At 44.0% G+C, this 25,340-nt stretch overlaps 2 protein-coding genes across 2 annotated transcripts; one reads left to right on the plus strand and one right to left on the minus strand.

Annotated features, from left to right (window-relative positions):
• The first annotated feature begins 1,696 nt into the window (after nt 1–1,696).
• LOC148814033 (tetraspanin-33) lies at nt 1,697–8,763 on the plus strand. Its single transcript, XM_088907441.1, has 8 exons — nt 1,697–1,792; nt 3,063–3,120; nt 3,885–4,009; nt 4,649–4,723; nt 5,250–5,345; nt 5,817–5,945; nt 6,606–6,767; nt 7,259–8,763. Exons 1-8 carry the CDS (start codon nt 1,736–1,738, stop codon nt 7,367–7,369), a joined length of 813 nt encoding a protein of 270 aa, XP_088763567.1. The 5' UTR covers nt 1,697–1,735; the 3' UTR covers nt 7,370–8,763.
• Nucleotides 8,764–9,187: 424 nt separating this feature from the next.
• On the minus strand, nt 9,188–24,584 carry nwd1 (NACHT and WD repeat domain containing 1). The gene is made up of 19 exons (XM_088907840.1): nt 24,309–24,584; nt 23,827–23,912; nt 23,446–23,562; nt 22,691–23,045; nt 21,324–22,596; nt 20,717–20,920; nt 19,823–19,982; nt 19,302–19,419; nt 17,706–17,870; nt 17,425–17,622; nt 16,602–16,724; nt 15,502–15,701; nt 14,227–14,493; nt 13,710–13,800; nt 13,095–13,249; nt 12,563–12,836; nt 11,601–12,160; nt 10,544–10,649; nt 9,188–9,486 (listed from the first exon to the last, which is right to left on the minus strand). The coding sequence occupies exons 1-19, from the start codon at nt 24,424–24,426 to the stop codon at nt 9,191–9,193; spliced, it is 4,866 nt and encodes a 1,621-aa protein (XP_088763966.1). The 5' UTR covers nt 24,427–24,584; the 3' UTR covers nt 9,188–9,190.
• Between the last annotated feature and the right edge of the window lie 756 nt (nt 24,585–25,340).

Genomic DNA, 25,340 nt, shown 5'->3' on the forward strand with positions numbered 1-25,340 from the left:
GTGGGCTGAAATTTCATTTTTATTCGTTTATTTTTATTTGTACTTAATTAAAATCTGTTTAGCTGTACTATGTGTAATTGTTACATTGAAAATGTTTTATCTTCACTGAACAGAATCAGAAAACAGTCGTAGAAATGACTGGGAATAAAGTCTCCAGTCTTGCACTGGTACTTGAGTACATTGCGTTCAGCGCCTCCTCTGTGTTACTCTTTCTATCCAGCAAGTGACGCTATGTGCCTAATAATACACTGCGGCCCATTGACTAACACCATAATTATCAATACAAAATCAGAGAACGCCAATGATAGTGGATGTGATCTCATTAATGTATATAAGACATAAAAAATAACAATGCTGCTGCATTTCTCTCTTAATCACACTCAAAACCATTACAGAATTATAATTAATCTTGAGGATTAAAAAAAACCCAAAAGCAATATACAATGAACAGTAAAAAACAAGACAAAACATATTAATATTCCCCTCATTGAGAACAACTGACTAAAGAAAATGTATAAAAATGACACTATTACTAATAATAGGATGTCACATTGGTGTTTTTCTGTCCTCTTGGGTCCGGGGTCCGATTCTGAATCAATGCACATTGCGTGTGGAGTTTGGAGTCCCCCTCGTGGTCACATGGGTTTGCTCTGGATGCTGCAGTTTCCTCCCGCCATCCAAGCCCTCACTGCCCAGGTGTCCCTGCGTGCACCTGTGAGTGTGTGTGCCCCAGCAGCCAGGGCAGGGCAGAAGCTGCCTTGTGCTCTTGTCTGCCTCAGCTCACAGTGAGCCTGGACTAAGCACTTCTTAAACATGGAGAGTTAATAGTATATCTTTCAAAACAAGGGGCAGAGGCAAAATTCCACATTCACAGGTATACACATCTCTGTTAGGAATGTGTGACAGTATAGTAGTGACAATTCTGTGTAGATGCAAATAGGTGTCCTTTTGTATCAAACGGCCCTTTTCTGTAGGTAGGAAACTCCTGTCTTCAGCCCCTCAAGAGATGCACTGTTTCCAAAGCAGACATGTGTAGAGTTAGGGCCCCTGTTCTACACATCAGAAATATATCAAAGCTAATACTAGATGATCGCTTGCAAGTTTTGACAAGCTGCAAGTGTGTGACTGTGTATTTGTGGCTATGCCATAGTGCCCTGAGGACCAGTGTAAAGGCTGTGGAAAGAGCATTCAATTCCCAGGAAAATAATGATTCAATTTGTGGTTTCAACAAATACTGTAGTTGTGCCTTTGGGCTGTCTTCTACAGTATGTACAATCACAGGCTAAAGTATGCATCCTATTATGAATAGCAGGACAAATCCCTTTCAGGTATTTCAAGATCCACACAAAAATCTAACCTGAAACTACAATTAATAAACCTGTTATCTGTCCTGTAATGGGTACTTCAGCAATCGTACAGTGATTCTATTGAACGAATCGAAGGCCAGGGTGATAACTGCCGTGAGCTTGGTTTCGGTTTTCTGCTTCATCTCCGGGGGGTGGAATGAGCTGTCTGCTACAGACGCTGCAGGTATTTCCTCTTACTCAGTCAAGAATGTGCACAGCGCCCCTGTCCAGGCAAGCTCACACAAGCCGACCGCGCAGGAGAAGAGAGGAAAATGCAGCGAATCGACGACGTGGGTTTGTGTGAAGTCCGACAGCCACTGTCTACAACCCCTGATGTTCCCCAAAGACATCTCGAAAGGTAACCAAGTCCTGGAAAGTCTTTCAAAACTATGAAGGCAATCGACACCATTAGGTATACCCTGTTCGCGTTCTGTTACCTGTTCTGGGTAAGTGTTTGCCTTTTGGTTTTGATGGCTCGTTTTCCTGATGGTCCTGAAGACCAGCAAGGGGAATCATCTGCAGATTCGCTCAGATTGAAGATCTTAAGATTTACTGCACTCAGAGGGACTCAGAAAAAAGTGACCGGAGGGAATAAATAAGCACATTTGAATAAAACGGTCAGACTAATAAATTCCTGATTATTACTAATAAATTATGAAGTTATAAGATAGACTTAGTCAGGGGCTGCTGCTTGATTTGTTCAGGCAGGGGAATGTTTTCAAGTGAAATTGTCAAACTTATACAGTAGGTGTGCTCTAGACTCAAGCTGATTTTAAATCAGTCTTCCTTGGTAATTTTTCAAAAACATTTTTTGGGGATAAGAAAAAGTAAATTAGGCGAAATACACACAAATCGATGCTATCATATTGCACAGTTCTAAAGCTATTTCACAAGAAAAATACATGTAGGAAAAAGGTGCGTCTAGTCCACACATGGTTTGCCTGCAGGCTTCTGTGATTTAAAAAAATGAAAACACAGAATGTTGTTTATGGTGGAGAACTCTGATTCACTTACAGTAGGTTATTTTTCATTACATGTAAATAATGTTGGGGTTTAAAATGCCAGTTTTTTGGAAAAAGTTTTACTTCCAGATACAGCTGGTGGCATTAATATCAATACTAAAATTCTTTAACACAGTTTTACAGAAATACCTACTAACTTAGATCTTTTGCAGTGTGGTGCACTCATTTCTTAAAAAGGCTGTGTGTGGTGATCTGAGACATGAACCAACACTTGATACTTTTCACCATACAGGGAAGTGTTTACACGTTCATTAGGAAATAATACAGGCTGTGCAGATACAGACATCTAAAACAGCAACTCAGGATACATACTGTAGATGGTGTGCTGTCCAGGTGTGCAATGACTAACTACAGGCCACTTGTAGTCATAATCTGAAGGCATTAATGGGGGCCTTCATTATTAAACTAGTTTTCAGTTGTAAAAACAGATTTTGGTATAGGTTAACCATCTTCCTTTATGATGGTGTTGAGTGTAAAAGATCAAAATAATAGAAGATATAATAAGAGCTTGCATGATCATTATTTATTCTTCTAGAGGAGGTTAAAGTCTATATCTACATGTCAGGCTGTACAGAGGGGATTTGTCCTGTATAAGTCTCTAGGTAAAGACAGACATTCTTCTGTAATACATCTGACTTCTGTGCTTCTTAGCTATTTGTTGCTTAAATTACTGTCTCCTCACTTACATACATAGGTTGCAAGTGCTGTGCTGATCTCAGTTGGCATCTATGCCAAAACTGCCAAGGAGGGTGGTGAGTACCCAGTCTAACCAGCTAAACCACTGGGAGAAAGATAAAGCAAACCAATTCAATCCCTTGAAAACTAAATTAATTTTAATTCAATTATCAAATATTTTTGCACTTGATCTGTAGTTTGACCTAACCATTGCCTTAATTTCTACGGTTCACTTCACTGTGTTTCACCATATTAAATCCTGTTGTACTGCAGCAAAGGTTCCTTAGAAATATTTGTCATGGTATTCCTTTGGTCCAATGCAGTACATACTGTAGAATGTAAACCCCAGAGCACCAATGTACAGTAATAACATTACTGTAGAGACAGCATTTGTTTCTGCAATGTTGAGCACAGATCTTTTATAAAACACCTAATAATAAAGAGACAAAGTACAGTAGTTAGAAGATGTATGGGAGAATGCAGAAAATGGATTGGAGTATTCTAATTCCAGCGGTTACAACCCATCCACTCTCTAACTGGTTTATCCAATAAAGAGTTGCAGGGGAGCTGGAGTGTTTCACGACAGGAATGAGCGCATTGTGTGACCTTACTGCAGCAGTCAAACACTGTCCTCACAGGACTGATTCCCCTGCGTGACAATTCTTTTCACATGGTATTCTTTCATCATGGGGGCTAGTTACCATTAGTGACAATGTATTAATCACAAAATAACAGATTATCCATCATAGGATATATGAAGTTAAACTTTCCTTAACAGTATGAATTAGTCATTCAAGAAGATACAGGGTTAATTTTTTTATCTCTTCTGTGTTTTTTTCAGGTGTGGTAGACTCCTTGACCGCAGACCCTGCCCTGATATTAATTGTTATTGGCTCTTTAATGTTCATCATTACATTTTTTGGGTGCTTTGGGGCTCTGAGAGATGTAACTGCACTGCTGTACATTGTAAGTATTGAATGCTTTCAGGATTTGGCATGCTTGCCTGCTTTTTCTGCACGGCTTTAAGCCAGTTTATGCTGGATCTATTTTATTTCAGCATCTGTTGAAAACAGGTGGTTTTGAAATCTAAGGATGCCATAGACTGTAGCAACTCACTGACAAATGAAGCAAAATGCACGTGGTCATAAAGTCAAGAAGCATTATTGTTTTTTATATGTAATCTGGGAGGCATGGTGATGCAGTGGTGAGCAGTGCGCTGAGGGCCCGGGTTCAATTCCAGATCTGGGGTGCTGTCTGCGTGGAGTTTGTTTGTTCTCCCTGTGTTTAGGTGGGTTTCCTCTGGGTGCTCCAGTTTCCTAGCACAGTCCAAAGACATGCTGGTAGGTTATTCCTTTCTGGGGAAATTAGCCCTGGTTGTGAGTGTGTGCTCTGGGATGGACTGGCGTCCCATCCAGAGTGTATCCTGCCTTGAGCCTTCTGCTTGCTGGGATAGGATCTGGCTTCCCAGAGGCTCTGTACTGGATAAAGTGGTTTGAAAATGAATGGATGGATGGATGGATGTGACAAACATAACCTTCCACCCCTCTTAAAGCCGTAAAACACCAACAATCTCTAACCCATCGACTGGTCTTGTGTCTTTTTCAGTTCGCTGTGATCTTAGCAGCCATCCTTTTACTGCAGATCGCAGCCGCTGCCCTTGGATTTCTGTTCTCAGACATGGTACGCGCTGGTGAGCCAGTTACTGTACATTTTCCTTTCGATTCATTTGGCACGTGAAAATGAAAAATGGATGAATTACCATCGGAAGCAGTCTGAAGCAGAGCTGTCACAGGGCATCACATCTTCAGACTCCGGCTAAGAATTTTCTTGGTTTGGGGAGTTCACTTGAGACTCACTGTTTCATCCTGAGAGCAAACACTCTGATCCTCAAATTCTTTCCCCCTAGAGGATTTCTAATGTAGGCTAGTAGTTTTAAGATAGCTTATAAACCTCAGCTTTTTATTTTTTCCACTAAATCAGGAAGAAATGTATTCTAAACTACACCACTGGTATCTCAGTAAGTGACTTTAGTGCCAGGAAGGAAGAGGTTTTTATAACAATTCTGAGCTCTGTTGTCTGCATAGGCAGTGTAGGTTGTCTGGGTATGCAGTACTGAGCAGGATACCTGTTGTTTCTTGCTTTTGTTGTGCGGTTCTGCCAGCCAGGACAGGGGAAGAGACTGACAGGGATATTACTCTCAATGCAGGTGCTGAAGCGGACAGAGATGCTCATGAGAAGAGGGATTGCTCAGTACCGGGATGACATGGATCTGGAAAACATAATCGATTTTGTCCAGAAAAAGGTGGATATTGATACAGAGCTGTACTGATTTCTCACAGTTCTTAAAACATTGGAATGTCTTTGCTCCAATGTGGAAATGGGACTGGATGAGAGCAGCTGTGGGATGAACCATTCATGCCTGTCAGTACAAAGGTGTTTTTATTTCAATCAAGAGGGAGACATTCAGGATGTATTTGCTTTTGTAGCGGATTTCTGTTTTTCAGCAACAGTAACAGTGGATTTAAAAGAACTTTGGAAGAATAGAAGTACATTAGGAGTAGTTACTTAATTGATTCCCCAATTATCTATATACAACACCTGCTATAATGAGACAAAACAGTGCATATTCCAGTAAATTAGGAGTTTTTTTAAATTAGGAGCTTTTTAAAACTGGCTGTGGCAGAGAACAACATGAAAGTTGATAAGTTTCCTCATGTGGTCTGAAATTGGGCTATTTGCTGTATTCATCAATGTGTTTCTTCCTTTTCCAAAGTTTCAGTGCTGTGGAGTGCAGCAGTACAGAGACTGGTCGCTCAATGTTTACTTCGAATGTGTGGATCCCAACCCCAGCCTTGAGCGCTGTGGCGTGCCTTTCTCTTGTTGCGTCAGGAGGAGAAATGAGGTGAAAATGGGTGAATTTAGTGAAAGTGTGACGACATAAAGTCTGATTCCAAACAACTTTTTTAGGATTGTTAGTATCTGCTTTTAGGTCATAAAATAATACATGAAGCTTGTTAGGGGCTGAGGGCTTCCACTCTTTCACTCTTCAATGTCTGCTCCAACAGATCTTTACAAATGATCAGATATTTATGTTTGCTGGGAGGACTCAGGCTGACCACCTGTAAAGACTGAAGCAGTAATCTCCGATAGAACTCTGCGAAGTTCTCTCCCTTTTTCGCAACCCACCGCATGTACTAGTGCTCCGTTTGTGCTGATTTCTGTTCCTTTTCTTCCCGAGATCCCTGTACTGGATAAAGTGTTTAGAAAATGCATGGATGGTTTAATTAGAAAACAGTATCTGGTCTTGGCAATGGTAGGGAGATTGTATTTCTGTTTGTTAATTCCATTAATAAAAATCGAGAGTGTAGCTCAAATAAGGTTTGATAACATCCCCTGACAAATCAGTGATCCATGTTCTCTGGTGCAGGATTAGAGGTTTTTGCAGGCGGTGGGCAGTTTAGGCTGGAGCATTAACAGTAGAATAGACATTTTCTGTACTCGTTCTTCTGAGAGAGGCCCATTGCCCCATGGTGTTCAGCTGCTGTGTGCTTTGTTTTTGCAGTCAGTCCTCAACACTATGTGTGGTTATGGAGTTCAAAGTCTGGATGCAGAGTCGGTGAAAGAGCACATTTACGCTGATGGATGCCTGGACAAAATTGTCACATGGGGAAAACAGAACCTTCTCCTGATAGGAGGATTAACCATTGGATTACTTGGCCTAGAGGTGGGTCTGCACAAGGCAACTCTGCATTTAAATACATGGGACCCATTTCAAATTGTGAAAGACTGCCATCCAAAATATAGTGAAGCTCCAATCCACTTTTACGCTGCCAGTTTGCATACTGTTTATATTAGCACTGTAATCTAGCATGTTATGCATGTTTCCAGGTGTAGAGTGATGATAGATTACTTGAAATTCAGTATCTAGTACAGCATTAGGAAGAGAGAACAATATAATTATTGCACTGAGAATCTGTAAGTCTGTGAGTTGAGGAGCGTCTTCCAAATTTATGAAGACCAAGTCTTTGGGATCTGCAACTGTTGTATCACATACGCACCTGTTAGTCAGAAAGGAGCAAGACAGCTTTCTTCAGCTCAATACTGAATACAATTTGTGTAAAAATTAGTTAGGCATGAGTAAACAGAACATATGTTAGCTCTAGGTCTAAAAATTCTTGTTGACACTTGCTTTCCTCTTCACTTTTTTCCCCCTAGATTTTTATGATCACGTTGGCTGCCATCCAGATCTTTCAACTCAAGAAGGAGCAGATGAAGGGCAGTGAAGACAGCCACACAGGCAAAGAAAAGAAAAGTTTTAAAGGCTAAGCAGGGTTACCCACCTTAAGAGCCCTGTTTTTCCAGATTAAGATTGGATACATGCAGTGCCCTGAAAGTATAAAATGAGCACCTCTTTCTATAACACCGGACACTTTGGGGGGGCTGGTGGAAGTGTGATGTAGTTTGCTCATTAAATAGCTCATGGGGTCAGACATTGGACAAGGATTGTGTTTTAGAATGTACCCCAGTATTGTGCAAGTGAGCCCTGCCAGGGGGAGAATTAGGCAATAAAATATGAGTCTCACAAAACACTATCCACTGTGAGAGGTGCTCATCTTACTCTGCTATGGAAATGTAATGTATATACATATATTTGGAGTTCTACAGTTTCATTTTTTTAATTCATATTAGCTTCTCTTTAGGTTTCTAGAAATATCTGAGTGCACATTATCAGGAGAGGAGACAAACCCAGATATCAGCTGAAATGACCACATAGTTTGTGGTAACTTTATCACAATGAAACAGGAATGTTGCAGAGCAAAGCTTTACATTTAAATGCAAAGCATTCTGATAGAGTACAGACTGGAGGCTGTGGTGTGTGGGACACATGGAACCGTAATTAGCAAACTGAGGAATTAGCAAAAGGGTAGAAACATGCAGCTTTTCAGAGGTGTTTACACTATTACAGTAATTCAAAATGTGAAATTAAACACAAAGCAATTGTGTTGAGCAACTTTAGCATGGCACCTTGGATATATATCTAGAATTTTCTGTCTTGACTGCATACATGTTGAGCTGCTTACTTAATTCTTGTATAGTCTTTGATCATTTGCTTATGTGATTATTGATTCCTTCTAAGCCCAAAATGATTTGTAAGAAGATCATTTAATCTGATTTACCCCAGAAAGCAGTGCTTGGGCAACCTGTTTTATCATTTTAGCTGATGATGATAAACAGTAGGTACCTACGGTACGCTTTTGGGACAATTCACTCCAGTTGTAGCAGGTGCTGACAAACCTGTAATTGTGATCAAGATTGTACCGTACAGTACATATAGTGTAACTGTTTCAGTGCCCCAGCAGAGCAATCTAAGACTGCGATTTTGCATATAAAAAATGTCATTTCGATTTGTCATGTCTTTTGCACAAAATTAAAGGTTCAGGGTAAGAGCAGGTGTCCAGCTCAACCAGGCTTTAGACTTGGGAGGGGAAATTTTGTTTTTGCTTAAAGAGCCCATGTATCATTTTCAATATTTATTTTTAACTAATGTATTAACTCTTTTTTAATGCAAACACATGTGAAGATCATCTCAAGTCTGTGAAACACTTTATGCATTTCAATTGTATTTTGAAACAGGTGTATGTGATTTTTTTATATATTGTATCTGAGAACATGAAAATAAAATTCTTTAACTACAATATTTTATTGTAAATGGTTAAAAATCTGCATTTGAGTCTTTTAATATTAAAACTAATGCTTAATAATCTTAGGTATTCAGACTCAGATGTGTTTTTTATCCTCTAGGGCAACACTGAGAACTGTGCAGAGGGGAAAATAAGATTGCATGCAATTCATAAAGAACTTTACACTTTAAAGTAAAAACATTAACACTGTAGTATCATTAAAGATGAAGGCAAGTTCTAATGCATTTTGAACTTGCCACTGAGGACTCAATAGTAAATAAAAAAATAATTTATTTGGAATATTTATTCTTAATCCCATAAAAAATAAACTTCACACTGTGCAATCAAGGACCCCGTGAATACATGAATACCTATTTGGATTTGAAAAGGTCCATTACTTAAGACACTTATTTTTTCTTACTCCAGACAGCTGAGACTATATAGCACACGAATAAAAAAATCAACGTCAGAATAAAGCGCACATTTGTGAGTTCCGAGACTTCTGTTCCCGTCGGCGATGCTGGGCCCGGAGTCCAGCTGCTGTCCCTGAGCTCAGCGGCAGAGATGCCGCTGTCTTCCTGGACGTGACCTCGCACTGCGCCCGGACGTTTCGGAGCGGGTCGTACTGTGGGTCTATGGACTCGGGGCAGCGGAATCTCTCCTTGATCACGAATCCCAGCTGAGAAATCGCCGCGAAGCCGTCAGCCCAGGCCACGATCTTAGGAACTGAGGCGTAAACGTACTGAACCGCTAACAGCCGTCCTGCGAAGCAAACGCAATACAGGAAAGCCGTCTCTCCCGAATAGTGCCAAGGGACCGTGCGCGACAAAATGTCACCAAGAAGGACTCATCCTAAATAAGAGTTAATTGGTTTTCGCCTTTTCAAGTTCGCTATCCTTGCATTTATGGTGGATTGAATATTGTCTAAGCAAAGGGATTATTTTTGGCCAAAGTGTGCAATATTTTGCTACTGCTTGTCACGGGTGGAGTAGTGATTACTGTACTAGTAATCGAGTGTAACATGTTTACATTATTACAGGCTCATATGAGCCGTTATGACTGGCGGCGCAGCTAGTCTGTAAGAATCTGTCCAGCACGCAGACAGACGCAGCAGTTTGACAGGACTGTCGAGGACACAGCCTCTCTGTGATCTCCGGCACCTTGAGGTCCCTACCGTGCGTACTGTACGCATGGGTAATCTTCATTATTATATACGTACTCGGTGTTTGACATGCGTATGTTACTTATGCTTTTTCTTTCGCTTCTCTGCACCCCTGTCTTTTTTCTATGTTATTTCGAGCACATCACAAAAATCGATTTGGCAAAAAAGTTAATTGTGACTTTTGAGTAGTGCAGCAGCATCCGTGGTCAGGGGCTCTAGGTTTACAACCCAGGTTAGACGCTTTTTAAGGCCCTACACACCAAAGCCGCACTCGTACTTAGTACTTGGCATCTCTGACCGCTCCCTACGTACCAAGCAGGGATCTCCGCTCTAAACCTTTTAGTAGCGCTTTCTGACGCAGGGGTGTCTCTGCGCCTGCGCTCGGCCGTCCTGCTCCAGAACCCACTCCCTGACACTGAGACACGTCACCTCTCTGACAGTTTTTAACTCTAGAATCAAGACATATCTGTTTAATGGGGCTTTTAATTCATGTTTTCCGTTTCTTATTTTCTACGTGTTTTGAATCTCTATCGTTACTTCTTTATTTCTGTTCTGTACCGTTTCTTTGTCTCTTGTTTGTTTTACCCTGTAAAGTTCCCCCAAACACTATTGGTGTACAGGAGCACTGAAATAAAAGATTAAAAAATCCGTAATTACCACTGCTGGTTTCCCACACTTTGATTGTTCGGTCTTGCGAGCCAGTGAACACATAGCGATCGTCTTCGGAGAAAACCGCACAGAGAATCCCTTCGAAAAAGAAACCCTGGACATCAAACAGAAGAGATTGATTGGCACCGGAGAAACAGCGGGGATAATCAGTACAAATTGCAAATCAAAATCAGCACCACAAATAGTGCTTCTTTGGAAAATGATACATGCACACAATGCGCTAAAAGAGGTCATGGTAATGATTATCAAGACAAAGCAAGTTAAAATGCTGGCCCATTGGAAAACTAAGCACCTTGTAAGTGGCTTTTCTTTGGGTGGAAGAGTTGTTCTCTTTTTGCGCAACATTTTCTACGTAGAAATTACATTTCATGTTTGACATTAGTCTTCCTTGAAAATCACTTTCACTTTTCATGCTGAAAACAATTATACAAAATAAAAACAAAATGTTTACTTTTAGAAAGAGTAAGAAAATACATTTTCAATAAATGGCACAAAAGGTCATATTGCAGGTCAAAAACATTACAAAATACTAAATCTTTCATTTATTGAGATACATTTTTTAAATGTAACAGTTATTGATGTACATCAGCAGTTTGTAAAGTGTAAACGTGGCCATTATTGCAACTTGGCAAATAAGGCGCTGCAAGATTTTACTTGTAATTGATGTTTTTAGCATCTTCTAACTTTAGAATTTAGGAAATAACCAATGAATCATATATATAGTATATTGTAACGCTTACGGCCGACAGGTACTGTGTAAGAGCCAGCCTGAGCCCCCGTTGCGTTACAATATAATAGACAAACAATCACCGTGATCCCAATCCACTCTCCTGCTGTCTGATGGAAACAGTACTACTTGAGTATCTCAGCTGAAGGAGAAGGTTTCCCATGACACTGGATGAATGCAGCATGCTTCAGGCATGTCCCAGTTCCACAGTGAGAGGGTTCGCCTGTCCTGCTCACATGCAGCACTCTCAGTCCTCCTGTCTTGACTGCCTCATGTCTCAAGATCCTGTATAAACACACGTCGCCCCTGGGTGCTCACCTTGTAATTCATCTCGTGGTCCAGGAGTAAGGGCGACAGACGCCAGAGGCGCTGGATGGAGTCCTGGGACCCGATCAGGCTGAACTCTTCGCTGTTACTGACAGCGATGCATGTGACCTTCGTGCGGTGTTCCTCCAGGGCCACGGTCTCAGAGCCCCCGAGGTCGCGCAGCCAGACCTGGCCGCTGTCAGCGCCGTACAGGACTCTGCAGTCCGACAGCACGGCCGCGCAGGAGAGCGCCGAGGGCCGCCCGGGGCCCGGCAGGGGCAGCTTCCCTAGGGCCCGCTCCACTGTGGGATAGGCGTCGCCCGGGCTGATTTCAAACACGCAGATGGCGTCTTCATACGCCACGGCCAGCCGGTCCTCCCGCTTGCTGACCGCCAGGCACAGCACCGGGGACAGAGACTCCGGAGGAGGGATGCACATGGCCTCCGGCCCGAAGCCCAGCGGGTAGATGAGGACGGTGCCAGTTTGCAGCCCGCAGAACAAAAGCTGCCTTGACTGGGCTACTTCCAGGCAGGACACCTCGGCGGAAACAGCCCTTTCTTCCGAGCACCGGCCTGTTACACGGGCCGGGGGAAGATGGGGAACAAGGAGGGAAAAGTGTTAGATGTGCCCTTTTACAAAACAACCTGCAACGGGTTTTCCTGGTACTGACTGCGCTGTGAGGGGCGACACCTGCTGGCTAGATGTGGTAAGTGACTAACGGCGTTCACTGACGGTGAAAATTGACAAATTTAAATATTGTTTCTGTCTCAGGTGTAGCGCAAGGAAGGTCTACATTTGAGTCCGGGATGGACAGAATAATAATCAGACCCTCTCCCTGAGTTATTACTGGCTGACAATGCCATTATATCTTTTTTTAAAAAAGAGAACATGAAATAAAATCAATTATTGACTTAAAACAAACAATGCATGCCCGTATAGATCTATTAAAACAATCATTATTTAAGTTCATTTACCCGACTGGCAGTCCCACACGACAACTTCCCGCCTGTCTCCTGGTCTGAGGAAGTACACAAAATCCCCGCTGTGTGAAAGGGTCGGCAGTAAACCGCGGCCCGGGAAGGGAGCTTTGGTCTTGTGGCCGCGGCTGTAATCCAGCTGCCAGAGCTTCAGGTAGTAGGCGCTCCTGGAGGCGGAGACGACAGTGTCCTGAAGCAGAGCCAGGGCCGTGACGGCGGCCCCCATGCCGGTGAAAGAGTCCAGGAGCAGCCCCTGGGATAAGCACCACACCTGCGGCAAGAGGCAGAAGCAGAGGACGGGTACCGATGAAGCAGAGCGTGCTTATGCAAAGCTGTCCACCAGCCCTGACCACAGGAGGCCTGGCTTTGATCTGTCTACAGCAGGGTCACCCACCCGGGTCCTGGGGAGCCCCACTCCAGATAACCCTCCTGGCCAGATGATCTCTGATTTACATACATGTACGGGTCACGTGTTTAAGTGATCGCAGTGAAATCGGTGGTTGCATGATGACCTGTGGAACCTGCTCACCCGTATAGTTTCGTCCAGTGACCCAGTGACCACCACACTGCGGTTCTCTGCTATGGCCGCCGTCAGCACGATATCTTCATGTTCAAAGCTATGCGCCAAGAACCTCTCCATTGAGTCAGCGGTGACCCGGAACATTGCAATGTGCTTTGCATAGCCTGCATTATAAAAGAAAACACAAACCAACATGTATCTCTCACTGCTCATAAATGCAGACGAGCTCCTCGGTGTCCATGTACAAGACACTAATGGAAATTTCACCTTTTAACTCTGTTTGGTTGAATGAAGGCTTGATATGTTATGTTAAGGAAGGTAGCCATCGGCTTTTGTTAGTTTAAAAGTCTTATTGTCATCAGAATTGGAAATTGTACTTGTATGTTTGTTAAGTCCGTTAATACAAATTGCCAGTGTAGCGAGGGCAGCAGGGTGGCTCAGTGGTCAGCACTGCTGCCTTGCAGAGCTTTGGCCCTTAGTCCAGTTCTGGACCGGAGCTGCTAGAGTGTGCCCTGCGATGGACTGGAGTCCCGTCCAGGGTGTGTGAGTGTGAGTGTGCCCTGCGATGGACTAGTAGATACCTGCCCCCTAGTGTTCTAAAACTTACTACCATTTAAGATTTACCTGCACACAGAACTGTTTCATCATCAGACACAGCAAGAAATGAGACAGAAGAAGAAACATTTGCAACAGAGCACCTCCCGTCCTCTGACACCTACAGAGGAAGCAGATTAAAATTAAAGTAGGTCTGTTTTAAGGGCTGGTTTTTGTAAGAGCACAATTATTTGTTCATAATGTTCCCCAGAATAACACAGGACTAGGTTTCTGAATACTGCTTTTAGAGTTAGTATTGAGTTTATGGTCCAAGCCTGGATGTTCCACAGATATTTCTGAAAAGATTTGAAGTGGACAAATCAAGAGCGTGACATTTTTCAATTGCAAGGGGTCATTCCTCAGTCTTCCTTCCGAGATTCTGCAGCATTCTGTCCTTCCACTCACAAGCACTTTCTAATAATAGCAGCACACTTCAAAATTCAGAAGCATGAGTCAACAAACACAGACACAGCATCGGACACAGGAGCAGGGTAGAATTCATTTGTGACAATGTCTCAGGTAGTTGTTACAGTTTCAGAGGGTTTACCAGATAAACTGATCCTTCCCTGGAGCCAGCGACCACTCTTCCACATGTTCTTAGCGGCAGGACACAGGTCCAGGTCAGTTTCAGGTCATCCGTCAGCGAACAGGCACGTTGTTTCAGACCGGTAGTGCTGTCCCAAAGTGTAAGGACCCCCTCATCAGAGAGGGAGACTACAGCTGCCCCCTTCCCCTGGAGAACCGCAAATACTGCAGCGTCGCCCCCCTCGATGTGGAACAGGAGCTCTGCCGTTTCGAGGTGCCAAGCGCTCATCTGTTCAGACAGATGTGAGAGAAAGCAAAGGAAACGTTCAGCTGGTTTTTAACTCGGGTGGTGAAACAACAAGACCCTTCATTTTTAAGCAAGACCAGGAGGAAGGTTCTTCATTCAGGACACTCCTGGCAATGGCCAACAATCTGAGAGAGGGAGCTCCTGTGAGTGGCCTGTGGTTGCACGTGAAATGACAGCAAATAATGCTCCTGAGCAACCAGTGATGGTGCCTGACTTAATCGGCCCACATGCTCCTGCTTTTCCAGAGTAGGCCATGAGATTAGCCACATGTCACTGGGATTCCTCAATTAGCTACACAAAGCTGGCAGAGCACTGGTGAGGATGGCTGGGCGAGAGGAGGACAAGGTCTTTCTTGGCTTTCTGTGCAGGAGCCGTTCCTGGGACCTGCTCACTGCCCTGCGGGCCTGCAGCAACACCAGTTTGAGTAGCACCTCTCCCCCAGTTTGTACTAACTCTCCTGCAAGGGGCTGTGGGGCTCACAGCCTGTCAGACAACAACGGGCTCACGGAGGAGCAAACAAGCAGGTCCTCCTTCTTCTTGTGCAGCATGGGGAATTCGCTCACACGTGATTAACGATCACCATTTCAGAATCAGAAAGAACAAGAGAAAGGTTACAAACAATTGGAAGCCATTAGGCCCACTGGCCTGTCTGATAGTTGATGACTGATTCAAGAAAGAAACCATGGTACTGGCTTCAACCACATGGCTGGATAGCTTGTTCCACACTCTCACAACTCTTTGTGCAAAAGACATGTCTCCTGTTCTTGGTTTTAAATGCACTTCTACTTAGATTCCACGTGTGTCCTCTGCTTCGTGTCTCACCGGTCATTCTGAAGACGTCCTCCGTGTTGACCCTGTTGGGGCCTTTTGAGGATTTTGAATACTCGTATCAGGTTCCCTTGTAGTCTCGTAAGGAAACAAAGCACTTGGAGACTCCAAATAATAAGAGAGACACAGAACTACTGATGATGTGAAACGCTTTGGCTGTACCTGCGATCCAGACGTTGAATAGATGACTCCCCTCTGCTCTGTCACGTGACGCTGGGTGCAGACTGGGGCACCGAACTGTCCCTCGTTAATGCAGTAAATCTGCTTCCCACTCAGCAGGTCCCACAGCCGCAGGGTGCTGTCCCTGGACGCCGACAGACAGCGAGCTCCCTTGTCCAGCACCTTCACACTCTGCACCTCCGCTACCAACAACCACAACGCATTTACTTCCAGCTACCAATCGCTTTACTAAAGCAAGAAAAACAATTACAGTATCTGCAGATCCACAGTCACTTTTCAAGCAAAGTATATTGTTACGTTTTACCACCTTCCCTAAATATACATTTTCGTACAGAACAAGTTGTTTGGATTCAGCATATTACATCAATAGAAACGAAGGTAATCTTTGTCTTTCTGATAGCAGATTTTGGGCCAGATGTATTTAAACAAATATCATGAACTTTTGAGCTATAAGTAGCTTCTAAAATATAGAACTGATACCAGTGTTTTTTGTCAGCTTGTTAATTCTTCACTTGATTGCTTCAGTGAGCTAAAATCTGACCTGGTGAACGACTTTCTAAAGTCTCAAGACCTGTCTCAGTGATCAGCTGTGTCAGTGTGTGCTGGTGGCAAAGGAACTAGTGAAGCTAATCCCAGACTGAAAATGTTGAACACCGCAAGAAGAAACACAGCATTTTAGCTGTTGAATCTTTGGGTGAGAGAGAGAGTGAAAATAAAGGACAAACGAACACAGCACAGAGCAGGGGTGAGAATGGGCACAGGTGAGGAGAATCCACAGGAAGGGGGATATGAGGAAGAGTTGTGAAAAGCTGAAATCTGTTAATGAATGGAGAAGATTGGAAAAGACAGACTGAGTTCTTTATAAATCCTCACCATCCATTCTCACATTCTCTGTCCTTTCCTCTCCTGTGCTTTCAATTCCAGCCACCTTATTCATCTTTCTATTTTTCAGCACGGAATGAACCTTTACTTGTTATCAGATATTCTCAGACCTACTGTTTCCGTCAACATTGTTCTTTTTACTGTATATATCCGGACTTTCCTTTGCCAGCCTGACCTTGAGAAGTGTTTCCTCCCCTCACCTGTGTGGCCAATCAGTGTGTGGACAACTTCTGTGTCCAGCAGGCTCCACACGATCATTCTTCCCTCCTCAGAACCCACAATCAAGAGACCCTTCTCAGCACACAGGTCCATCACCGTCACTCCTTTAGAGGAGAAGGTTAGAACTGTATTTTATTGTTCTTATCCTAAGGAAGCTGTATTACAGCTGGAGGCTTATCCTCAGATGTTTAAGTTCTTGCCCGACACTCTGCATATATCATGCATATATATTCTTTATATTTTTAGTTGCTACCTACTATAAGAATATGAACAATTCTGATAATATTGTATAAGGCTAGAACATGAAAACTGAATTGGAATTTAGTTACTGAATGTATGATTTCTATAATTTGATCATTTTAACATTTGCTCTGAATGACTGCACAATTTGAAGTTCTGCTACAATTTATGTCTAGAATTTCTGGATCAAAAAAAGAGATGCACTCCGCCCAATGGTCCTCTGATGCCATTGCAATTTTCATGCACTAACCAGCTCCAGCTTTGTAAGGTTTGAAGGTGGCAGAGCTGCTGATATGATTAATAAAAATTAGTTATTTTTAAAGATTGATAAATGAATTAGCATGGCACAGCATCCCAAAACCCACCCTAAAAGCCACGGATGAAGTCTTGCTCACATAAGTTTTCATAGAGCAGTCCGTCCAAAATCTTATTTTCCTAATCTGATACCGAAATCTAGGTGATTGTAAAGAAACAGCCATATCTCAGCAGTCTGTGACAGTTTGCTCTGCACCTGCATTTGCCCGAGACATGGATAGTAAGATCTGCTGGGGCTGCACACTGTACCTTTCTGAAATCCTGTGAGAGTAGTCTTCAGAGGACCTCCTGGAGCCTGGAAGAAGCCACACTGAGGGATAAGTATTGGGTTCTTACAGCCAGAAAACCAGTCCTGGCACTGAACGCACAGGCGCCCGATCAGCGAAGGGTATGAGTCAGCAAAGCAGCAGAGCCTGGAGAAGACTTCGGTGTAGAAGAGGGAAGGGTCTATAGGAGAGAAAGAAACCAAAAGGAACATAAATCAGAACGTGCAAGAGTCTTCACGATGCACAGGCAAAATCCAATCTTACCCATTTGTCCTTCGATGAAATCCAGTGTAGGTTTCAACAGCAGACACGTGTCTCGTATGAGCTGGAGCTCAGGGCTGTCGCTGTGTTCAGTGCACATGGACAGGTCTTCAATGACCCCTGCTATTCCCCAGGTAAGGGTCTTACAGCACAGCCAGTCTGTATTACCTAAAGTAAGAGAAAACATTTGTCAAACAGCCTGTGGTCCAGCATTGAGTTTATTCTAGCTTATCACTGCTTATTACTGCTACTAATAGTAATAAACTAGTGCCAATATTTAGGACTAACTTGACTCTGGGCTATAAGAGATTGCTGGATAGCTAGTGATGAGGCTATCAGGATTAAGTGTTCCTTCCCTGAGCCCAAGATCTCTCTCAGTACCCCACAAGGGTTCCAAACTCGTGTAGGAGCATGTTTCTCAGTTTCATTCTGTTATAAACTGCAGGCAACTGCCAGCATTCAGATTCTCCAAAGGGATAGAGAAGCTGCAGTGTGTACAGTAAGTCCTTCGAGAGTACGAGACGGCTGGGAAGGGAACACTGATTCGGTTGCTAAATAGCCCTGGTTTCTAAGGTGGTACCTGAGGGATCTCCGGAAGGGGCCAATAAAAAAACGAACTAATCTCAAAGGAGATTACAAAGGAATCGAGGAACACCATGGATTAACAAGAGAGATTGTTGTAGTTCACAGAGGGGAGGCGAAACTTAATATCCACAGGGATCACTGCGTCTGGGAATCAGTGAGCAAAGGGCTCAGAGATCTAGACTGTGTTGAAGCTCAGGTGGAGCGAGAGTGCTAACTACAAGAATCTTCTCTGGTGACTTAATCTGGTGCCGTGATATCAGTCTCGGTGGTAGCTGAGAGATTCCCTGCAGAGGGGGAGCTCTCGGATGAGAGTACCTCCAGCAATGACAGGCAGAATCTCACCTCTAAGTATATTCCCTAAGGTTAGGGAGAGTCTGGGTATCCAGTGCTAGGGTACTCATGCTCTGGAAAAAGGTTTGGAGACTTCAGACCTGAGCTGCATAGCGACAGAACCCTCAAGGAGAAACCCAGTTACAGGCCACAGAACAGCCACAGAGTCACAGGTTTGTATCGAAGAGCTGCACACCTCTGGGCAGGTGGCACACAAAATGGCATTAAGTCGGAAACTAGTCGTCACTCCATAAGCCTTAGGCAGTGGAGGTCAGTTTTCATGGCCAGACTTTGCTCAATGCCCTGGAGCAGGGGTTTTTGTGTTTTTGATATGAGAAAGGCAGTTAAGCAATGTTACAATTTTAAGGGATGTTATTTTGGGATCTTGGATACCTTTGGGTCCTGGATTGTTATTCATTTGGAGCTGAAAGTGTTACTATCCTGTCTGTAACTGTGAGCTGCTATAGGAATAAAACCTCAGTTATTGAAATACCATCCTGTGCTGGTATGTGGGTACAATGGTGGCACTGGGGGTCTGACAGCCTGTGCAGAGAGAAGGGTCCCAGTGCCTGTAGAACTTGTCACTATTGTGCCACAAACACTCAGCACACAGTAACAGAAACGTGATTCTTTCGTTTATGATCTCTATTTGGTTCTGAACTTTAACTTGACCAAAGATCTCACCAATCACTTCCTGTCGGAGCTCCTCCCAGCGCCCTGCATGAAGGAGGTGATAGGGCAGCTCCTGCAGCTTCCTCCGATTGGCCACGTGCTTGGTGAACCACAGAGGCTGAGGTGACACCTGCTCAACACACAGGATGTAACACTACAACGAACACTTCCCAATCCAGTTACAGAGACATGTGGCCTCAGATCAGTAGACCTGATTAATATAACCTGCAGCTGTTCAAAAACTCTTCCATCATGCCTGAAGGTTGGAGCACCAACAACTTAGATCCAGTATTATCAGAAAACTATTCCAAACAAACCTATCAATCCTATTGATTTCATTTTAAAGGGAAACACAAACTAAGTGCCTTTTGAGTTTAGAAAAGAGATTTGGTTGGGTCTTACCAATATCACCCCAACAATGACTTCCAAAACATAGTGAAACTACTGTACACTGATCAAAATCTGAAACGCATTTGTGACTTAAATTATAAGCACCGCAGGGTCAACTAGAGAAGTCAGGCCTTCCTGCGTACCTTTCTGTCAGCACTCAGGCTGGTCTTCAGCGAGGGCAGGAGCACGGGCTTTCTGTTCCCCTGGCTCCACGTGCCCAGGAAGAATTCGGACAGGATGCTGTGGCTTCGGCTCCTGCGCTCCGCTGAAAGGTATCTCTTCTGGACCATTTCAATAAACTGTCTGTCAAAGAGAGAGCAGATCACTCAGTGGACTGCTGGTTATTCTTCTGAGTGCCTGTGCAATTTTTACAAGTTGTTGTATGGGCTGAACACATGGACCGGCAGACCGGCAGGGAGAAACTCCCTGGTTTCTCCAGCCTTGACCAATGATTAAACAAATGTGTTTTGCTGCTGCATCAATTACATGGGTTTAGATTTACATAAAGAAATGCAAACTCCTAGGTTAGGATTATGGGGTCAGATGAGAGGTTTAACATAATCTCTTTCTTATCTGTTCAGGTTTGTGAACTCCTAACAGCTTTATAGTCCAGTTTATTGATGTTTTAATTTAAATGAATATAGAGGGAAAACTAAAATAATAGGAGTGTTTGGTGAGAGATGAGGCAATTTAATATTAAGAATGTGTTTTTTTAACTGATAAAAGCTGTTTTTAGGTGTTTTTTTAAAAGACATTGCTTTTTTTGGGTAGTCAGCACAATGACAGACCAACATGTAAAGAAGAGAAATGAATAAAAAGTGATGTTAAAATTCTGCATTTTCTGCCTTCACAATTGGAAAGCTACAAATTGAATGAACTACTTGGTGAATCTTACTTTCTTTTTCAACGTTACTTTTCACAAATGCTTGCCAGTTGCTGGGTCTGGAGAAGGGAAATGTAACAGTATTCTTGCTTTATTGTTCCACAGTCCTCTAAGCCTGGGTCCGCTCCTCGTGGTCGAGATGTGCTTGGTTCACCTGTGATAGAGCCCCAGGACTCTGGTCCCGTCAGACTGCCGTTCCACCAGATACTCGGCCAGGTCGTGCCGGAGCCTCGTCCACAGCAGGGGGGGCAGGCGGATGATCTCGCAGTTCGGCGGGGGCCAGTACTGGTAGATGTCAGCAAGAACGGCATCATCCAGGGACAGGACGTCCTGCAACTCGGCCTCCGTCAGCCCGCGCCTGCAAGAGGATCAAAAGCTTCGGGCAAAACCAGAGTGCTCGGCGAATCTCAAAATTTATTTTCAACAAATCAAAATTTCCTTTCAATAAGACCCTCTATATTTCCCATAATTCCACCACAGAGTGCTTTGCTTTGACAGAGCCTTGAGCTTAATTAGATGGAAAAATGTATATTTTTGGAAAATAAACTTTTCTAAACAATGGAATGTTTCACAAGAAAAGATTCACATTCTTGTTGTCTGGTTGTATATCTGGCTTTTGGTTTCCTCCTTGGTGGACTCCAACTAAATTATTTTTAATTCTTTGAATTCTTTAAACAAGGACCAGAAACATTTTGAGTCTGACTGCTTCATTACTGTGGAGCCACAGCCACAACTTTATTAGATAATGTTGGGCCACCTACTTTGACAAGACAATGTATCCCAAAGCGTGGCTCACAAGCTGTTCTCCATGCTGCTTCTCCAGGCGCTCGAAGAGCAGTGACACTGCCTCCTGAGTTGTGCTTGCAACCCGGAGCTCAGACAGGGGTGTGTAGGATGTCCACTGTTTGGCAGCATCTAGGGTCAGCTTCATCAGCAAAGGATGACCGCAGTGACTGAAGCTCTGGAGCACGAGCTCCCTCTGTGCTGGAGTCAAACAACGCTTCACTGCGCTCATGTAGGAATCAATGACTTCTCCCCCTTGGTCCCGAGACAGCTGTTCAACCTTGAAAAAACTCTGTGGCTCCAAGATCACCCCTCGGAGGACCTCCAAAATGGAATATCCCTTCTCCAAAGTGGAGACGATGAGGTGAACATTTGGGGGGATCTCCTTAGGTAGCCAGTGCAGTTTGTGGGCATTGTTAGAGGGTGACAGCTGGTCCAGGGAGTCTAGAATGAGGACAAGTGGCTCGTTCTGTTGTGACACGGCATCAAGAGTCCGGTGGAAGAACCTCACCAGATCTTCATAAGTGTTGGCGGTTTGCGTAGTGGGAAAGGGCAGCCCAAAAGCACCACAGATCTGAAAGCAGATGGTCTTCAAAACAGAGTCGATCTCGGAGCTCAGAGGTGATGTACCCAGAAGCCTCAACACCACAGCCGCCCCAGAGCCCAACACACAATACACCTCCTGTGCCAGCTTGCACATTATGGCTGTTTTCCCAATGCCAGAAGGTCCATAAACAATCAGAGGCCCATGATGGCTGTTGTTTGAGTCCTGGATGGCTTTGCAGATGGTGTTTAGGAGGTTACCTCGCCCACAGAATACGGCACACTTGGCCAAGCTCAGAACTATGTGATGAGTGATCTCCCGAAGAAGCCAACCCCACTCCTTCTCTCCCATAGTTTGTGCAGCCCTTCTGCTGATCTGCTGTTTCATCTGGGAGACAAACTGCTTACAGAGGCTCTGCAGGTACTTGGCGTGTTCCTGGCGTTGTGGGTCAATGGCTCCCTTGCTGAGCTGCACTGAATGGACATTGAGCTGTCCAGAACAAAAGCTTAAAATCCGGGCCTTCAAGCTGGACAGGAGCTCCTGGGCCTCCAGGTCCACAAGTCCATCCCTGGTGACATCAATGAACTGGGAGACGCTCTCCTGGCTGTTGGTCCTGCTGAGGTTAGGTAGCTCCCTCAAGAAGAGCACTGCATAGGTCTCATTCTTCTGTGCCTCCAACATACCCTGCTCAATTTCCCACTCCGTCACTAAGCAGAGAAAGAGACATTTATTTCACTTGGGTTTATCACAGGCACATTTTTTTTGGTGGATGTCTGACTGCTAAAACCTATCAATTGGTACCTGATTTGAAAAACCTGTGCTTCTGCTCCTGGGTGAAGTCTCCGTCAGTCTCCGCTTGAGCTGCAGCCGCTCGGAGCAGCCGGGAGAGTTGGGCTTCTGTGGTCTGCCAGGCCCTGATGTCCCTCTCCCTCTGCAGCTGGCTCTCTGGGCTGTTATCGTCATAGTGACGGAGGTGGGTGGTGATTGGCTGGAGGATGTAAACGGGCGGGACCGAGTTCTCATCCTTCCAAAACCACTGGCTGAGGAGCTTCACCGCGTCGCCGTCGGGGTGGAGCTTGGATAGAAGGAGCTCAAACTCCTCGTCCCGGATGACCCGGGGGATGGGCCGGTAGCCATACCGATTACCAACGAGGGCCTGAGAGAAGAAACGAGGTAGAGCCAGTAGAAGCTGGTTTCACTCACTCTGTGCAATTAGCAATCAGAATAACTCTTTTTTCAAACCTTCACAAAGCCAGCTGTTGAGACACACATGCGAAGAAGCAAATTTGAACAAAGAGCTAGGGTTCTAGTAATGATGACTTAACTATAAATACATACAGTATACCCAGAGAAAACTATCACAAAAGAGCTATTTAAGATCACAAGACCCAGGTGGACGTTTGACCCATTTTGCATGATATGGGAGCTACTATATGGCATACATAACTTTGGAAACAGAGATACTTTAAAGAAGGAAAGAAAGGAAGTTGAAGGCATTGTGAAACAGTCTTTATTGAACAGTTGGCCACCAGTAAGGAGCAACGTATTCCACTCACAGTGAAGGTGGGGCCCACAGACACCCTCCGACATGATTGAATCTCCTGGAGGCACAATTCGGTGGTCATGTGATCCACAACTATGGTATCGCGGACCCCCCATCTCATATCCACAACCTAGGAAAGTAGATTGTCAAGGCATGTGTCTGAACACCAGGATTTCACTCTGAGTTTTTAAAGAAAGGAACAGGAGCACATTAGAATAACTGATGACTCCAGATGTCAACCATTTACCAAAGACATCTGTCCTGTTCTTTAAAATGTTCAAATTACACCTGACTTGGTGCAGTTTTTATTGGACTTGCTCTCCTTTATTAAACCATGGCACTCAACCCTTTCTAATAATGTGACCCAGAAACAGGTCTTTGGAATTATACACACCTCAAAGACTAAGCCGAGACTCTGACAGTAGACTTGTAGTTCTGGGTAAGCTTTTTCCAGCAGAGCATCTCTCTCGCTGCTCATGTCTAAAACACAAAATTGATTTACAGTGTCTAAACCTTTGGAACATCTTTTCAGTGGGCAATGAGCACATATTATCCTGAGCCTAGGCTATTTTTATTCTGAAGAAAATGTGTGGGGAGGGCTTCATACTTTTACAATAAAACATTATCAGGATTTTAACCCCTTTAATTTGAATTTCTGTACATTATTCAAACAGGTGAGGCGGCACGTAGGAACTTATCTCCCATCTTTTTATTCTGTAAGGACAGTGATACTGTAGGTTCTGGGGGATTTTTATTCTCCAGAGCTAGGTTTAGGTGACTAACCTCCCCTAATCAATTTGCGTCTGCAAACAGAAACTGTGGGAACTGGAAGCTTTGCATCAGGACAACCGATTGATGTTTTAAAAATAGACTTACCTGAGAAAGTTGAACTGATAAAGACTCGAACTACATTGGACCTGAGCTCCGATATTCCACTGGCATGTCCCTTTAGAAGGTCGAGCCCTAGCGTCTCTTTCATAGATGTTGCAGTCATTTTCACTCATGGATTTCCTTCGGACTGTGCCCTTCTTACTATCATAATGGTGAACAAGTCCTGTTGGAAAAAATATATACAGTGCCTTGCAAAATTATTCAAACCCTTCCCATGGTGTTCCATTCTTCCATTTTCCAATGACTTTATCCAATTCGGGGTTATTGGGGAGCCAGGGTCTATCCTGACAAGCAATGGGCACAAAGCAGGGCACACCCAGACACTCAACCCAAAACCAATTACCCTACCAGTATGCTTGGTACAGAGGAAACAATGCAAACACATAGAGAACATACAGACTCCACAGTGACAGCACCCCAGGACTGGAACTGAACACAGGCCCCAGCACTGCGCCATCATGCTGCCCACCTATGGTGCCCCTTGTTGTAAAATTACAAAATGCATATACATTATGAAAACTTCATATTTCATTCAAAATCTATTCCACTTGCAGTGTATTCGCAAACTGAAGATATCTCAGTTATCTTAGTAAGTTTCAGATAATAACAGTGTGAGAAAGGCAAGAGGAGCCCACTCAGCTCATTTATTCTGTTTTGCAGTTAATTGATCCCAGATCTTAATCAGCTGTTTCTTAGGCCATTTCCCAGCCACTGGCCTCACACCCCCCTCCAGCTCCCCCTGGTCTGTCGCTGATGGGCAGGGGCAGCCTGATCTGGGCAATGTCTGGGTGTTACGATGCACATTCCACTTACCGATGACTGAGCAGACCGTGCTCATAGGAATTGTCATCTCCTGATCTGTGCTTGATCTCTGATTTGCTTTGCAAGTTCATTAGTCTTCATGATTAAATGTGCCCAGGGAATCTCACAGAGACAGGTGTTTTTATTCTGAACCACTACTGTTACACTCAGACAGAGGCCACTTAAATAATTTTGTGGCTCATTAAGGTAATTAAT

Source organism: Atractosteus spatula, chromosome 28, assembly GCF_055471065.1.
Source record: "Atractosteus spatula isolate fAtrSpa1 chromosome 28, fAtrSpa1.hap1, whole genome shotgun sequence".
NCBI classification, from domain to species: Eukaryota; Metazoa; Chordata; class Actinopteri; order Semionotiformes; family Lepisosteidae; genus Atractosteus; species Atractosteus spatula.